The 18,420-nt window shown below is 38.2% G+C and overlaps 1 protein-coding gene across 1 annotated transcript in view; it reads right to left on the reverse strand.

Annotated features, from left to right (window-relative positions):
* The window catches only part of ADAM12 (ADAM metallopeptidase domain 12), a 181,505-nt gene that overhangs the window by 41,493 nt on the left and 121,592 nt on the right, over positions 1 to 18,420 (reverse strand). The window contains exons 9-11 of the mRNA XM_032191052.1: positions 17,306 to 17,475; positions 15,900 to 15,984; positions 10,299 to 10,447 (exon numbers count right to left, since the gene is read on the reverse strand). Coding sequence (XP_032046943.1) covers positions 10,299 to 10,447; positions 15,900 to 15,984; positions 17,306 to 17,475 — 404 coding nt within the window. The remainder of the gene's footprint in view (positions 1 to 10,298; positions 10,448 to 15,899; positions 15,985 to 17,305; positions 17,476 to 18,420) is intronic.

Consider the following 18,420-nt stretch of genomic DNA (forward strand, 5'->3'; position numbering starts at 1 on the left):
GAAAAAATGGCATCATTTCCACCTTCTCAGTGTGTACCCTATAAGATGTACACTGAGAGAAGAACAGCATTTTCCCACATCACCTAAATAAAATCCTAAACAGAAATTAACAATCCGAGCTTCCCTTTTCTTCTTCACACAGCTTGGACCAAATAAATAAAATAAAATGAAATAAAATGAAATGAAATAAATAAAATAAAATAAAATAAAATAAAATAAAATAAAATAAAATAAAATAAAATAAAATAGTACCACCATACATGTAATTATCTCAAGCCAAGACAAAATAATGGATCCAGCCATGATCTATAACTTCGAGATCCTTAAGCAGGCAAAAAATTTAAAGGAATCTATTAAGATCCTGATGAAATCCTGAACATATAGGAACTTTCCTATCAACTTCAATGGAGCCTGGATTTCACATCTAATGCCGTCTGGCTGCCAGGAGAACGTCACTGATGAATATGAATGCAATTTTCCTGCTACTTTAGAAGAAGCCAGAAAGGCTCCTTAGGAGACTAAAGTTATTTCACCTCTTTATTTTCTGTGATTTCATGTTAAAATATGTGGCTTCTTATCTTCATCTCACCACTGTAGCTGTGGTTTTCAGTTTTGAAAAGCTGAAATGGAGCCTACCTGCCTTTCTGCCATGAGAATCCTACAGTAAGTGCATCTGGGTCTTTGTCATACACTTTGAAATAAGAAAAAAAAGAGAGAGAGACTGGCTTTGCAGGAAGCAATTGTGGGGTAAAATGGACTTCTTCTCTCTCTGAATTTTAAACATTTTGCACATCTATCCCAGACACAAAAGACTCTGTGATTCCCATGACAACTGTGGCAAATGTAGCTGTAGGCATCATTTAATTACAATGACTCAGACTTCCAAGTCAACACCGATTCCTTAAAGTGCTTCAGGGCATAAAACATATGTACAAAAAAGAGTGACCTTACGAATATGCCCTTTAAGGTATGTTTCCAATTATACTCTGGGAATTTGGAATTTATTAACACCAATTAAAATGGGACATTGTACACTTAATTCTCCGTGCCCTGCACTGCAGATTTATCCCTGCAGGTTGAAATGCTGTTGTTTTGTTTTGTTTTTGATGAAAGAGAAAGCTAAGATAAAGCAAAATGTCCTTACATGTTTTGTTCTCATGGGTCATGGCAATAGCAGTACTACAGGAGAAAAATGTCCCTTACAGAGCTATGTTTTGTATGGATAGTACACTGACAAGACAAAATGCAGCTGAACTCTCACATACCAGCATCCAAGCCGGTAAAACTGTACCCATTCTGGATACATCACATAGTAGAAAACATGACTTGTCCCTAAGTATCTGCTATAAATAATCAGACCAGAAGTAAAATGTGTTTTCATTTGAGAAGTAACCTCTCTCCTTGTCAGCTTCACTTACAGAAAATGCATGCTGTAAATCCATATGAGTCCTCCTCTAGAATACACAAAAAAAGTAAAATATTTTCCTTTCTAACCGCAAATCTACTAAGATGTGAGCAACAACAACAATAAAAATAAAATAAAATAAAATAAAAATTAAAAAATTAAGGACCTGCCCTGTAGCTTTGTGGATTAATTGTTAACAGTGATCCACTCTTGTAAAGGACTGAGAAAAATGTCATGTATTTTAACCATTGCTACTAATTCTTCAATGTAGACCTTATTTACTAAAACAACTAAATATTTCCATAATGTGTGGAAATTACTAACAAAAAAGGAATGCCAAATGCACTGCAGACATGAGGCTACTTGGAGCTAAGTGAAAGACTGACATAAATCCATTTTGTAATCTCATGACTGTTTTCTACTAAAGGAGGGACCAGAATGCAATGTGCTAAATTACTAGGGCATAGGGATATGTTGCTTAAGTTTTGTAAAAAAAAAAAAAAAAAAAGCAGTTGCACTGCTGGCACAACAGACCTAGCTCTGTCATGAACGATTTATTACATCAGTATATCAATTTTATTAAAAAAAGGAAGAAGACAATGAAGAAGAAGTCTTTGTGCAGAGCTCAGCTCTAGACCAGTTTGGAAACATAAACAGCTTCAGAGTTTAATTAGGAACTGTTTACATCTTAAAGATAATTTCATTTTCTTCAAATTGTAACAGAGGTAATTGCAGATAGTTCTGCTGACTCTTCAATTTAAAGTCTCTAAGCTGCCAGACTGAAAAATGCAAAGTAAGGTCTGCACAACTGAAAACAAACTGTGAGGGGTCAGGAAATACCGTGTAACTAATAATGGTTTGATTATTTAATGTTTAACAGCTCTGCAACTACAAGGTACTGTGGGATGTCTAGAAAGGACAAAAGAGCACCAACCAGTACATTAAAAAGTCCTTTCCCACACTGGTCTCCATCACATTTCCCACATGACCTTTTGCCTTTTTTTTTAATATATTATTTTTTTAGCACTTTATTTATTTAGCTAGTGAGTTGGTTTATTATTGTGAAGTGAAGTGAAGTGAAGTGAAGCCTTGTGAAGTGACGAATTAAAGGTTTTTTGCTTCAAGTTGAGTTTGGTACCAAAACCAAGATGCTGACTTCACAGCACACCTTACTGGCTCCTGAAGCTAGCATGCTCCGGAGGTACATTTTCATAGCCCAGGTCTGTATACTACAGAAGCTCTGGGTTTGAGCAACAAAAAGGAAGGCAACCCTGTATCCTCTCTCCTTGAGATGATTTTTCAAAAAGAACTGAGATGGAAACTAACACTAAAAATAGCAAAACATACACATGATTAGTACGTTCCTATCTTCTCCTTATCAAATTTTAAATTATTGCTTTATGCATTTAACTACATGCTTATAATATAGTTAAATACAATTTGTTATACGTCAGTTTAAAAACAAAAATCAAACAAAACCAGATAAAATAATAACTCCAAAGAAAAGCCTCTGAAATTGAAGCTACTGGGCAGAATAGTTCTCCAAGAGACACCAACCACATATCATGCAAATATATATTTATGCAATATAAAATAATCGTTACTGTTAGTAGCTTTCTTTGATGTGCAGTTCTAAATCTCATTAATGGCTATGGATGATCCACAAGGGAAGAACAGACCTTCAGCACCATCAAAGGGTTGTGCAACATGCTTCAGTGAGGGAGTGCTGGTCCCCCAGACACTGTCCTTGATGGTGAAGGGAGATGAAGAAGCTGCTGAATGTGTCCTCATCCTGCCCCAACCTTGCTGTTCACAGCTATCCCAACTGCACCAGGGTAACTGTGTGCCTGAGCTGTCAAGCAGATCACTAAGTAATCCTCATCATTCTTCTGCCCTGACAAATCTTTTGTTTAAGTTGGGTGATATCCATTATCTGGATAACCCACTAAATGCTAGTCCAGTTCACCAGCAGTGCAAATAAACTGCCACACAGGAATAAACCAGGTTGGAGTTTTGATCCACAGACGAATTTCTCATCCCAAACCAATATTTCAGTGTCTGCTGTGGGTGTAATGTGACAATCAGAAATACCTATGGCTATTGCAGAGAAACCCTGCATGCAGATTCTGTAATCCACATGTCTATGACCATTTAGCGTTACTTTAAAAGAGAAAACAAATACCCAATTCAAGCTGTGACACTTCAGGGGCTCTGGGGAGCATTTCCAGAACCACCCTTGAACCCTGGCAGCTTGGGGAAGAAGGTGCAAAGTGATGACTGGACTCCTGAAGTGCTAGCTATGTGTGAGTGTGGAAACTTCTGCTAGCCCTACCCTCACATTGACAACAAACACGGGGGAAAACTTGCAAGTCTGAGCACTTCGGAATCTGTATCAGGCCATTTAAGATAAGAAACACAGAAAACAAAACAAAATAAGACTCTCAACAATGTGAACAAGGAGTGGGAGCTGGGGGGGAGGGAGAGAGGAGGTGCAGAGGAGAGGCCAAGTAAAGAGCAGTTTTAGATATTGGTGATAATAAACTTGATACCATAGAGGGCTGTAAACAGAGAGTAGCCAATGCAACCAATTTTCCTTTGCCACCAGAAATAGATGCTATAAATGACACAAACTAGAGTAATGCACCTTCTGTTGTCCTCTGAAGTTAATGCATGAAAGTAAACCATCAAATGTTACTGTTTCTCACTTGCAGGAAAGCTGCCTTTCAGGGATAGTTTCTCTTCCCAGATCATGCAGACCTACATTTTCAAATCAGTTGGGAAGTGGCTTATAACACACAACAAAGAACAAATGCTTCCTAACCTAACACTTGGATGCCTACATCACTTGCAGTATAAACCCACGGACCACCTTATCATTAGTTGGGCAAATGAGGACATTTTCATTTATATCTTCTGTGCTACTTGCTTGGTCTTGCTTGGTACCACATTTTAGCCACTCATGGAGAAACATCATACACGTAGACATCTGGTACTATTACTAGGGAAAGAACACTATATTTCCACTTAAATATTTCACTTATCCTTGACTTGTCTGTAACTACCATACTCAGTGCCCTGTTCCTAGAGGGAATTAACTATAGCATATACTGATGCTCTTTTTCATTGGTGTCTGAAAGAAGCCCTTCTGATGGTGATTCCCATCTTTACTTTTTCCCCATTTCTCTTCACCAATACTTCAGTTAGTTTAGTTTGGGACTATCACCCAGCTGATTTTTAACAAATTATCATTTGCCTTCACTCTCATTCACAAATCTGTACGTTCCCATTGGCTGTATGTTTTAATTATAACCATAAAGGTTTCAGTTTTACTTAAAAACATTATCATAACAGTGGATGCTTTCGGGATTTATTAAACAAAGCCAAAAAAAAGATCATCTCCAAATTTCAAAAGTAAATGAACCAGTATTTCTCTACCTACCTTGTTCAGCTTCCACTATGTGCTCTTTATGTGATCTTGATTGTTTTCCTTCCCCAAACCCTGCCTCCAAAACTCAATAATTAAAGTGAAATTGTGGACTGAAAAACAATTACTCAAAATTATTATTATTTCTTTTAATTATTATTTTATACTGAGAGGCACAGTTCCACAAAAATCCTGTGAAATGATGATCAGTAGCTGGGAGGTTGAAGAATTGGTTTCAATTTCATTTCTCCTTTTCCTTCACTTATGATCACTATACAAAAACTTGGTCCCCAGGCTCCAGTAGAGCCCCAAGCTATCCTGCAGCCTAGGCAAATCACAGGCATTTCCACCACTACAAATTCACAGTTCAAGCTCCACTTCCCTGTAACAAATGCAGTCATATTTATCTGAGCAAATTGAATTTAAAACCTGACCAAATCAAAAAGATATACTGACGTTAAATTCTAGCTGTGAAAATGGAAATGGTAACACAAGATCCAAGATAAGAGAAAAAAAAAAAAAGGCCAGGCATAGAGGGATTCAATTCATTCTTTGACTTTTCAAAAGGAACATCACACTAAAAGTAACATGACAAAGTGGAGTTGTTGTGCACAGAAGTCCTTACAGAGAAGCTGCTTCCTTGTTTACGTTGCTGGCGCAGACCTTCCCGCGTGGCACCGAGTGGCTTCCCGTCCCTAATGCTACATGTCATTGCAGGGATACAAACCAGCACACAGCCTGGGACAAGGCAACGAAAAACAGGACTCCCGAGGAATTTAGATTAAAACAAAAGTTTATGAAGAGAGAGTTTTTCATTCAAATGTCTGTCAGGCAGATAGCAAAGGCCAAGCCTTCTCTCAACACATCAGGTTTTGCAGTTCCAGAAGAGCACAAACTTATACCCCTTGAATCCACATCTTGAAACAATAGTGCTTACAGTATAATTTATTTATTTTTTTTTCTTAAGGATTTGTTATTTTTAATTATTTTGCATTTATTTAGTCTCTTCATCACAGTCTTTGAAGAGAATCATTATATGGCCAAGGTAGAAACAAGAATCAAAGTAGACTTGCATGGCCTGCTGCCGGGCTGTGCTTGATGTGCTGGACAAGAAGACTGGACACAAAGTGCTGTTGCTTGATCCTAGAGTTCAAGGGAATGTCTTTCCCCTAGCCAGATGCAAAGGGAACTGGAGGAGAGACTGCAGAGCAGCCCTTATCCAGTCATCCTCTCTTCTATTGGTATGGTGAAAAACTGCTTCTGACTTATGGAAGTGCAAAGAGAGATGAATTGAACTTCTCTATCCTAGTAGCCTTCCTGGCATGTCAGTTACTTTTGGCTGAGATGAAACAGCAACAAGAATTCTCCTGATCCTGGTAAGAGCAAGACAAAACCATGAGATGACAAAGAAAGAACCTGTCTTCATGGCAAGTCATGGGGCTCTGGAGAGGGATGGAAACTACAGCAGGATCAAGCACCTGAATGTGCTTGATGAGACTTTGTGTCCTTTGTGGATTCCTGTGCTCTCATTAACACCTAAACAAGGTGAAAAACATGGAAAGTCAAGGAATACTTTCTGTTAGTGGTAAGGAATGTGTAGTATGCTCAACTGCCCCAAAGACGAGTGAGCTGTATAAGTCCCCCATATATAAATCAGAAGAGCATGTTATTGGTAAGGATATAGACACATGGGTGAGATGAAATATAAGCCCTTGGGTTTACTGAAGGGAAGAAAGCTATCTAAAAAGGTATTACTCCCCTTAAGGCTAGCTAGAAATTTCAAGCATTTATGATCTCTTAAGCATCCAACTAATTTGAGGGAACTCACGTTGTTTCAACAACCATGGAGATAACTGTGCATAATTTTGATGAAGGAGCACATTCCCAAAATTATTAAAGAAACAAGCCCTGTTAACTGGCATAATTTTTCTCCACAGATTGTGATAAATTCTGTGTTTAGTTGCGATTATATATATCTAGAGTAATGCCTTGGGTTTCACTATAACTCTTCTGGTTTTATCTAGCTGTCAGGAAGAATATTTGCAGTCCTAAGAGTGGAAAATTTAGGGAGATACTTGGAAAACAAGTGGAATACTGAAATGGCCTTGCTGATTCAGCTTAGTCCCTTTGTTTTCAGACACAGCCATCTCAGTAAAAAGATTTGCAAATCTCTTTGAGACTCCTTATTGCCTTCTTTATCACTTGAAACAGTTTATAGTCAAAACAATTAAAAGAAATGAAAAGGTGTGATTAAAACATATGCATAAAATGGGAACAATGTGTTAGTATTAAATATTTCCTTCTTGATACTATTTTTACAACAATAACAACAGCAAAATCAGAAACTTCTGCAATGGGATTTATGTGATTTCCATTGCAGGTATTGTGATCTCAAAAAAATCTAGAGTGCCGTAAATTCTGGTTTTGGTTTTATATGCTTAATTCCATTTATACAAAATATATTTTGCTAAAGTAGCAGGTCTTTAAGGCATTTGTTGCTCACACAAAATGGTACACATCTTGCTGGTATCTTTTAAGAGTGAAAGCTATAGGAAGCTCATTAAAGGATAGATCCAACAGAGTTTAAATTCCACACTGATCCCTTGAGATTTTTTTCCACCAAGAAGTAATTTCCAAGATGACTTTTTAATGCTAACCTCTTCAAAGGCTGAAACACAAGAACTGAAAGAAGATGGCAATAATTAATGAAATCACTTTTAAGTAAAAAGCCTTCAAACATTCCTTTTTGCTGCAGAACCAAACAAATGACTACAAAGTCAAGTTTGCAGAGGCATTTCTGTTATAACCCAGATATTTTCTATTCTTTTTAGATATCAGATAAGGACTTCTCAGGGGCTCATACTTTTTACCCTAGCTTCAGCCCAAGGATTTCTTTTCCCTTTTCTTGCACTTATTAACTCTAGCTTAAACCAACAGAAATTAGAAGGGCACAGAATGCCAAAGAGTATACAGAGAGAGCAAGCTGTCTCTCCATATGTATTTAGCTTCCCTGAGATGTTCTTTGTTTTGATGTTTTTCTTATTCTGAGAATGTTTTTCAGGCAGGGGATATTAATTTGGCCTTCTCTTAACTGACGCTTCCAGAGCTGAAAATTCTTCAGTGATTCTTGAGTAATGGTGCTCAGAGAAATACTACCATTGGTCAGTTGTTGGGTAAATATTTAAAGTGTTAATTTTAAATTGGTAAAACATAGTTTGGCTTAGGGCGTAAAGCATTCTCCTGGAATACTTATTACAGATTGACAGCACAGCATGAAGGTAAAGCCTAAGGCTACAAACCCAATGTTAAAATTTCCATTTATAAATCAATAGTCACTGCAAACAAACCAGCCTACTCTCTTCTGTGAATGCCTCAACTCTTCTTTAGGCATAAGATGTAGACAAAATTTGGTCAAAATCCAAAGACAACATGACAAAGCTGAATGAAGTGCACCTGCTAACCCCCTCCCAAAGCTGTCATACCTATGGTGCTGGTGTTGGGCAGGGCGTTGCTTAGGCAGTATGGCCTTTAACCTATAATATATATGGTGCTTTAACCTGCAATGGTGCTATTGAAACCCTGGCATAAAGCAAGCTGTGTTTCTCGGACTCATATGTGAGGATTAGGCTGATCAGGTACAACCTTACTCTGTCCATACCCAGAGCCAAGCGACTGGACTGGCACACCAAGCAGATGAGGACACCTCCAGATAATCTCACAGGACTGTGGTTCAGAAGGCGGAACCAGAGACAAGCTAGCTAGGTTCATATTAGAGATATCTTCCTGTTATGAAACCAGAGTATCTAGAAATTTATTTCCTGACTGCATCTCCTGTATTTATTTCCAAACGCGGAGTAACTGGATGCCCAACCTGTAGTTCAGCTGAGATGACTAAGGCTTGAATGCATCTTTCAGGAGCTCACAGCCCAGACTTGTCCGCCCACTGCATACCAGGTATCACATCACATCACTTCAGAGCCTTGTTTCCAACTTCAGTTTGTTTTCACAGTGTGTTTAATAGCCCTGATGTACTGCAGAATGCAATTCCGTAGGGATATTTACTACCTATTGTTTTAGAAGAGGCTGGCTATTTTTCTCTTCCAAACTGTAGAACCACTCTTATTGTCCTCCAAGCACACAACTCTCTTTTCATTGTTTGTCTCAACTTGCTGTGCTTGGCCTCTGGCCAGAATCTCTTTTTCTGCCTTGAAGGAGGGTGACAGCTTGCCTTTGAAGAAGTGCCAAAGCTGCTGTTTGGCTGACCAGCAGGGAGCAATCCTGCCCAACACTCCCTGCCCTCTCCCATATTGCTCCCCTCCTTTCCCAGAAACATGCAGCCTCAGAGCAATCAGAGGCTGACCTGATCAAATATCCCAGAAGAGGTTTTCAAGCAACATATGAAGTTTAAGCACACACAGGGAGTGCTGGAGCTGGAAGACACATCAGAAGATCATCTAGACCATTTGCTCACCCCAAGGCAAATCCAGCTGTACCTACAAGATGCTGCATATTTGTCTGACTGGTTCCTACCAGATTCCAGGCAGACAGTCACATTTCTGCAGGCTAACTAGTCCAACATGCCACTTTTCCATCAGAAAGCTTTGGTAAACCTCATCTCTCTTACTTCAATTTCATGCCATTGGTTCTTGTCTGAATCTGGACATGGAGAACTCTTTCATTATATAATTAAGTTTCTAATAGCATTTAAAATGCAGAGATGCAAGCTGTAACTAGTTACCCTGCTCACAGTGCCTGTGCTTTTCATGTCTACTAAACCACCAGGCTTCTCTGTTGACATATAAGCCTTTATCATCAGCAGAGCACTGACTCAGAGATGATCAGCCACAGATTCACTGGCTTTATTTTCCATGGTGCTTTCTGTCTTTCCTTTGAAGATCTTGCTCTGGCCACTGAACAGGCCTAACCCCACTAAGCTGACAGACCCAATTTGCTCACAGGTTAACACTGCTACACACTTACAACAGACAGAGAAATGCAAAAGTTTGTGCAAAACTAAAAACCTTCTCTGTGCAAGACAAAGGCTTTACAGAGAGTCTAATAATAATATATTTCCTGCATTACTTTATTTCCTACACAATCATCTTAGTCTTGGCCTTGGGACATTGCTCATTTCCTATTATGACTGTGATGCTCAGTTGGCAAGATGAGCAAGGAGGATATTCTGATTCATCACTTGCAATGCAGTTTGGTTTTTAAAAAAACTTAACCACCTGCTTATGGCGTTTTTGTCTCTCACACTGGTAACAAGGAAATGGAAAAGTACAATGGTACATGTTTTATACTGATAAGAAGTATAATTGTTTCAGCTTGAGGGGGATAACTTCAAGGAGATTTGACAGGTCTTGGAAAGTTTTTCTTTTTTTCATTTAAAAGTACCTGAGACAGAAAACAAAACCTGAAAATTTTCCACTATAACTGCAAGATACCAGTGCTCACGCTTGCACTTACCCAGTAGAGGGATTCATGATGCAACCCCCTTTCTCTGTAGATGCTTTGCAGTTGCAGCCCCTCTCCAACGTATCGTGATTCATTCCAAAATTGTGGCCCAGTTCATGAGCTAGGGTGACTGCTGCACCTAGAGGGTTTTCTGAATGATCCTTAAACAAATAATAATAATAAAAAAAATAAAATAAAATTGCAAAGTCAAGGTAAGGAAACATTAAAAATGCACATTTCCTTTTTAAGGTCCAATTGTTCATTCTTCAAAATGCTTTATGAGCTTACCAGCTGTAGTAACACTATTGTTAAATGCACACAATTTAATTCACATGTACCAGGTGCAGACTGGGAATTTCAGAGCAGCCTATCAGTTCTGGCCACCCATTTTCCCCAGACATTTGAGACCACAGGGCAGCTTTGAACCATCTCTTTTGAGCCATCTCTTTACTGAGGGCCTAAAATTTCCGTGTTCAGTAGCTCCCAAGACATGGCAGTGGCAGAAAACAATAACCCAAATGGGAAGCAATGGAAAGGATAAGGATTTATGGGATAGGATGAGTGTGATGGGGAGAAACAAGAAGATCCTTCATGTCAGGAGGTAAACTAAAAATGCAGCAAGAGATTTACTGGACCTATTTAATCTTCATCAGATTGTTTTTTTAATATCAGAAATTTGAAGAACAATCCATAAGCCCTGTAGGAAAAAAAAAAAAAAAAAAAAAAAAAAAAAAAAAAAAAAAAAAAAAAAAAAAAACAGTGACCTTTGAAAACCTTCTTTTAAAAATGAAAGGATGAAAGGACAAAGTAAGATGAAAACTTCAGTAGCCTCTACTTAACACCTATGAATATTCTAAATGCTGCAAGTGTCAAAATTGAAATATTGACATTAATCTGTGTTGAAATTCTGGTTTCTTTTTTTTTGGACAACTACTTCTAAGAAATTCACTGCATGGTCTGATTATAGGCTACTGATTGGACTGATGTTTTGGCCTAACCACAAGTCAGAGACCTTTCTACATCGATCACTTTCCTTGAGGGAAAAAATATCCATTGTGCTCATATAAAAGCTTTCCCCAAAGGCATAAACATGTAATATAAATGCATGATCTACTATTTATCACTCAGTAAATGGAATTACTATGTACAGCTGCCTGCTCTAAAAGCATATATGAATATATTCAGCTTAAATAACTCTTTTAGTATCATCTAAGCCAATCTTCAGACTAAAAAGAAGTGAAAGGTAAAAGTCTCTCAGACATCAACTATATATAAATGAAGCCCTTAATACATGTCTTGGAGTAGATTTAAAAGTTTCTTCTTTCATCTGTCTGAACTAATATTTTTTGTAAATCAATTCTTAAATAGAAAACAAAATCAAAAAGAGATCATCAAATTCTGAAAAAAAAAAAATCCCTTCTGCATTAAATAATTTTAACTTTTAACAAAGGATCTCTCTCTTTTTTTTTTTTTTTTTTTTTTTTTGTGTGTGTGTGTGTGTGTTTTGTTTTGTTTTGTTTTGTTTTGACCGGAATATTAAAATTTTGATATCAAAATACTGTGACTAACATAAAAGCCAATTTGTTTGCAGTTATATGTTAAGATATCTGAAGAAAGAATCTGTATAACCTGTCCTAGTAAAAGAAAAAACAAAGTAAACATATGCAGCAAAATAATCTGTAATAACCAAGAATATACATACTGTTGCACAAAGCCCATGTGTGGAGATGTCTTACCTAGATACAAGTCACATACATATTGATTTATCTTTGTACTTACAGTAATTTATGAAATATTTAGCGTATTCAGTGAAATTGAATCTGAAGTCCTAAAAGGAACACAACCCCTCACTCAACTGGAAAAAAACTGAGGACCAAAGATTATGAAAACACTGATATAATTCCACATAATTTACCAGCAAAGCACTGTAGCAAAGCCTTAAAATTAGTGCAATGTTGTCCAGACTCAGAAATTCCTCTGAGTTTTGAACCACCTACACAGACAACAAACTGAGCTCAATTTTTCTTCAATTTGCCAGTTTCTTTTCTGCTTACTGCAAAGGGATTTTGTTCATTTAAGTGTCTCCAATATTGGCAATTAAAAATAAAAGGAAGAGTTCACACAGTCCACTCCAGAACTAGAGCAACAAATGATCTGAAATGTAATTTGGGTCTTGAATAGGCAAACAATTTATTACAGCCCATGCGGTTCTCATTACTTGCTCAGATCCACTTGGAATGCAATTTTATCAGTTTCTAGAGAGGATTTTTAAAACAAGGAATGTGATGTCTCAGCAACAGAGGTTATTTGAAAACAGCATAAATGAAGATTATCAAAACAAACAGTGACATGTCCCATTTGATACTGAGACCATTTAAGTTTCCCAAGTACTTAAGAAATGAATAGCAATGTGACTGATTTATTCCACCAAGGTCTTTTAAAGCTAACTTAAGTAGTAAAAGTCATTACCAAACAGTTTCACAACCACTGAATAAGCAACCAACTACTGTTAAGACATTATAAGCTGTTGCACAAAAGATGCAGCTGCTTTCAGTTGAACTCTGCTTCATTCCACTGGGATTCAGTTCAAACCTCAATAATAAAGTCTGTCACCTACAGCTAGATGACCTGACACTGGTACTTCCCAAGTAGGTTCACTCAGTTGTAAAAGTGCAAGTTTTCTGAAATATTCTTTTATTTCATGTAAGCTATTCATTGAAAAGTGAAGTGCCCCTGTACCACAGCTGTTGCTTAACCTAAATTCCCACTAAAGACAATAGAAATTTGACATGAAAGAAAACTCTATGTTATGTTACTGCAACTCAGTGACATCTTAATTTTAAATCCATGAATTTGTTTAGAAACAACAGAACGAAGACTGAAGCATATGTCAAAGGCTTGTTTTAATGTCAAAATGTGTTTGGTCTGTAAAAAACACAACAGAACCATCACAGTGAAATAAAATGATAATACTCCTGATGCACCTAAACTGTCTCGTACTCAGATGTGCACTCTTCCCACCCTGAGTTTCTGTTAAATAGTGTGAAAGAGGGGATCACCTATCGCCGAGAGAATTCAGCCCTACAGAAAATAGAGAGAGGCAGGGTCTCAGACAGGGGAATTTAGATCGTATAATAGGTGTGGGTAACTGCAAAACAGTCAGGAAAATCAGATCACACACAGTCAACTCTTTCCAGATTTACATTCAGAAGCTATTTCTCATGCACTTATTCCATTGTTTATTCCTTCAGAACTCTTTAGAACAGTTTTCAAAGTGAGGAACTCTCTGGGGTTGGGTGTTTGGAGAGGGATGGGTAAGAGGCTGGTCAAATGATAACAACAACTAAATGTTCAGTAGCTCAGTGTTGAGATGTTTGAGCACCAAAGCCTCCCAGGTTAAAAGTTATTCACTATTTCATTTGCACATCTTGCAGACTTAAAATTTTTGTCTGTATGTATTGGTAGGTATCAAGACTTTTCTGGATATACATGAATTAGCTTCTGCTAATCTGGGGGGAAAGCTTGGACAGCTGCCCTTCCAGGTTTTGGAGGGAGTGTTTGCTTGTTTGGATTTGGCTGCCTTTTGAGGATTTGCCTGAAGAAGGAAAACATCTCTAGTTATGATGTGCAAGCATCGGATTAATTTGCACCTCAGAAGTTTCAATTCACTAGGGTGGGAATCTCCGGGAAACAACACACTCCCCTGAACAACTGAAGCTGTGGCCTGGCTACAATTTCTCTGCAGACACCGGGTTTCTCCTGGACATATAAATCAGTCTGTTCTCTGTCAGAGCCCTGAGAATACTTTAAAGAAATGCTGATTCTTGTTTTCTTGTTATTGGAATGATTTTGCTGTTTCTGTTGTTTCTGCTTAAAACACCAGTTTCCACAGTGAGGAGGACTGGCTTTGCAGAAAAATACTGTAGCATATCTTAAAGTTTATGCTATAAATTAAAAGACCAAACAAGTCATCATTAAGGGCATCATTAAGAGCATCTCTGCAGATAAAGCCGAAGCAGTGACTGCTACCCTGAGGGAGGAATGGATAAAATGGGGCTGGTTGACTCATCTATGCCTTTGCCAAGATTTGGAAGTGCATCTGGAGGCTCCCCCAGCTTTTCCTTCCTCTTTGCCTCCTTTTTCTTTTGTATCTAGCCCCCAGGTACCCAGCAAGAAGCTGTAACAAACACTGACTAGAGACTCAGCTTCTAAAGCTGCCAAGAGACTTAAGCCTATGTCTTTTCTACAATTTTGATGACTTTCTCCAACTTATTTGATTGTTCTTTCCCACTCTTACCTACTCTTCATCTTTCCCACTCACCTCATAAATCCTCCCAGTCTAGATCATCAATACATCATCTTTCATGAATGCATAAATTGCCTCAGCTTGGCTTCTTGCCTACTTGTCCCAGAGACCACAAAGGAGCCCTGCATTGCGTGTGGACCAACCTCAGCTTCCACGTTCACTGAGAAGCAAAAAATGCAGGGGCTTCAAGGGACTGTATCTCTGGGACTACTCCACTTAATCTTGAGGCAAAAACCTTAGTGTCTTGGGCTCCAGGTTGGCTCCATGATGCTTCAAAGAACTGGGAGGTTTGGGACCATGCAAACTCTGAGAGCAATGTGCATTTCTCAACTCCCACCTTGTTTACATAGGGATGTGTAACTGAGGCATCCAGCAGAGCTGGAGAGAATGGCTGGATCAGCTAATGTGGGGAAAGCCTAGACAAAACCATAGAAAAAATAAGGGCTTTCAGCACTTCCAAGCTGAACTCAGAAGTAGACAAAATTTATGAGGTTTGTAGGGCTTCATTACTTTCTGCTCTGGAGCTGAGCTCTAAGGCCACCAGCTGAGCCTCTTAGTAGCCTGCAAGTTCTTGGAGTCCACATCTAATTTTATTTAAAGTACTTGAATTGAAAAGCTTAGTTAATTCAAAACTGCTTTCACTCACCCTTAAAAAACACTGTTCAAAATTATTATTTTTTTTTTTTTTTCTAAATGAAAGTATTCCAGAGTTAGTAGCAGAAATTGACTAAAATGTTTATTTGTTTGTTCATTACATGTAGCATTGAGCAACAGCACTACTAGCAATATTCTCTGAGAGACATTCAGGTAGAATAAATGCTGCCATTGTTTGTGCTTGTTGTCTGGCAATGTAACAAAACCACTGTGCTACAAAGATGGAAAGCAAGGTCTTACACAGGGAACTCTGTAAATCCAGAATAAAATCGATATAATGAAAGATTCAGGGTAGACTGTTGTTGCCTGTAACGCTAGTATACTCAGGTGCATAACAAATACATCTTCTGGTTCTCATCCTTCATAGCACCTCTTCACCTGATTTAATGATCAGTAGGAGCAGAAGATTCTTGCAAAGAGGTCATGCTATATTTTAATACTATATATATATATATTTATTATTATTTTTTTTTTTTCAGTATGGAAACTATGAGTTAAAAACTTTACATGCAAGCTGCCTGTAGATATAGATAATTCAGACTGAAAATGGGACAAAAGGGGCTGATGTGCTCGTACAGAATACAGCACTACAACACGTGAGATCATGTTGCACCACTTGGGCCAGTTTCCAGCGCTGTGCTTTTACCACTTACCATGACGACCCCTCCAGACTGCTCTGCAGTGCACATGCTCATTATGGGCGCCATGCCAATGGTAGTCCCTTGGAAGTACACCCCGCTGCAGGAGGGCGAAAAAGGAAAAGAAGAATCCCAGAATCAACATTCGGTGCCAAGATACCGCCCTTATTATTTTCAGTCTTGTGTTTCTGCCAGTCTCAAACAAAGATCCTGTTTCAAATGTGTCAGCTCCAGACATTTGCAGGTTGAAAACAATGAAAAGCACAGATTAGTCATGCCAACTTGCCAAACTGACAATGACAGCAACCCTGCTCTGAGAAAGATCCATTTGATCACCATCCTTTGGATTTACTGCTGTAACAAGACCCCTTCTTCCTTTCTTTTTCTCCTGATTGATGTTGGGAATAGAAACGCAAACAGAAAAATACTGTCTCTAGCTCAAGGAAGGCTTATTTTAATGTAAGCTTATGTGCTACTTGTTGCAATACAAAACATAGAATTTAATCATTCTAAACAAAGTATTAAAACATATAATAAAATACTTTGTGACAGTTTAGAGTGACTCACTCTATTCCCCCACAGATAGTGTCAGAATATCTATGCAATGAATAAAGTGAGCTCCTTTTAATTACTAAGACATGTGGTCTGTTTTTGTCTATAGTATGGTTGATCAAAACAATACCTGGATCAAGAAAGAGGTGCTATTTTTTTTTTTTCTTTTTTTTTTTTTAGACTGCTTTTGATTTGAGCATTTTTACTCAGTTCAATCTAGGAAACAGCAGCAAGGTAAATGATGTATATAATTTAAATTGTAAGTCACAAATTCAAATTAATTTTCTGATTGAGACCGCATTTTTAATTTTATTGATGTCTTTTTATGAATGAGCAGGATTCAGATCATAAAAACAGAATGGTTTGGCATGGAAAGGACCTTAAAGATCACCTAGTCCAACCACTGCCATGGGCAGGGACACCTTCCACCAGATCAAGTTGTTCAAAGTCTTGTCCAACCTGACCTTAGAATGTCACTATCTGCTTGACAATAATACCGCCTCAGCTCTACTTTAAGGGAGAGGGCAGGACTGCCTTTTTCAATAACAGCTTAGATTGAGACCACCTTAAACCGGCTGCAAATTCATGCCTAAAGTCCTTATTGGCTTATTATACATCTAGATTTCCATGCATGTTGTATTCAGGAAATGCCTACAAGTAACAGCTATTGCATAGCTGTTAAAGGAAATTTATCTGGAGCATCTGCTGTAGGGCCATGAAAAGCACTTCTGTGTTTGTGGAGGGGAAAGACAAACCCTCAGGATCACAGATAGTCATCCCAACAGTTTAGACAACCGAAGAAGAATACAGTACAGCTACTCTCACATCACTGAAATACCAGCCAATATTAGATTTGACATCAACTCTACCTTATTAGCTGTGCATTGTCGTGGGGTTTACGAGGTAGTAGTTTTAGCTTTCTCCAGTCTAGAAACTCATGGAGGCTGGTGAAAGGATCTTGAGAAATGGAGCACTTATCCATGTCGTTCCACACCTCCACTCCAACCAGGGCTACTCGAATATTCAGTGGCCTGTAGAACTAATGAGAAAACAGAAACAAAAACAATTATAGAGCTGTTGGCTACTCTATTATCACACAGTTGCTGTGAGGGGGGAGCAGGCACAGTGTTACTGATGATGCAGAGATAACAATTCTAAGGTAAGAGTAATGTGAAGAAGGACTCAGGAATTGATCAAGTCTGGATTTGGCTGACAGTCTGAGAAAAGCATATACTAGATCTTTGTCTTGTTTATATGCATTACAGCCATTTGGATAACACTGCCATTTGTTGAGCATAAATTAAGCATGAAACATAAATATATTGTAACATGCAAAATTAATTTTGAGCAGGTAACATATAAATGCCTGTCTTCCAGTAATAAGTCAGCAAGACAATTACAGAAGAGGTGGAGGTACCTTCAGCAGCTTGTTTTTAATCACGAATGCTTCTCCTTGAGTTACTGTCCTTGAAGCATCACTTGATAAGTTCTCAGATAAATTAGACTCCCTTAGCTATAATTTGAGTACAACATTCCTAATTTTTCTGGCCATGCAGCACATCTAAAATAAACTTTATTATTTTATTATTATTATTATTATCATTATTTTGCTTTTAGTGGTTGGAGAGAAACCTTGCCCTGAGATACTGGGGCATTAGGAAAACAGCAGGTGTGTTCACTCAAATGAGGCAGCAGGAAACACACATTGCTCTTATTGATGGGCTGATGGCAGGCGGTGAACCATTGACAGAGGCCAGGTTCTCAGCTGCATGTTTTGCACCTGCACGGCATCAGCTGGGTGTGTAAGGAGATGGTCTGAGTGTGGTGGGCACACTGGGAGTGTGGGCCAGGGACAGCCTGTAGTATGAAAGGAAATACTAGAAATGTGACCAGTAAATCTGAGTCGAGCTCTTTTTCTTTTCATAGAGGTACAAATTTAAGCTTTAAAAGCTTTCTTAATTTATACTAATAAGACAGACATAAA

Source organism: Aythya fuligula, chromosome 7 (genome assembly GCF_009819795.1).
Source record: "Aythya fuligula isolate bAytFul2 chromosome 7, bAytFul2.pri, whole genome shotgun sequence".
NCBI classification, from domain to species: Eukaryota; Metazoa; Chordata; class Aves; order Anseriformes; family Anatidae; genus Aythya; species Aythya fuligula.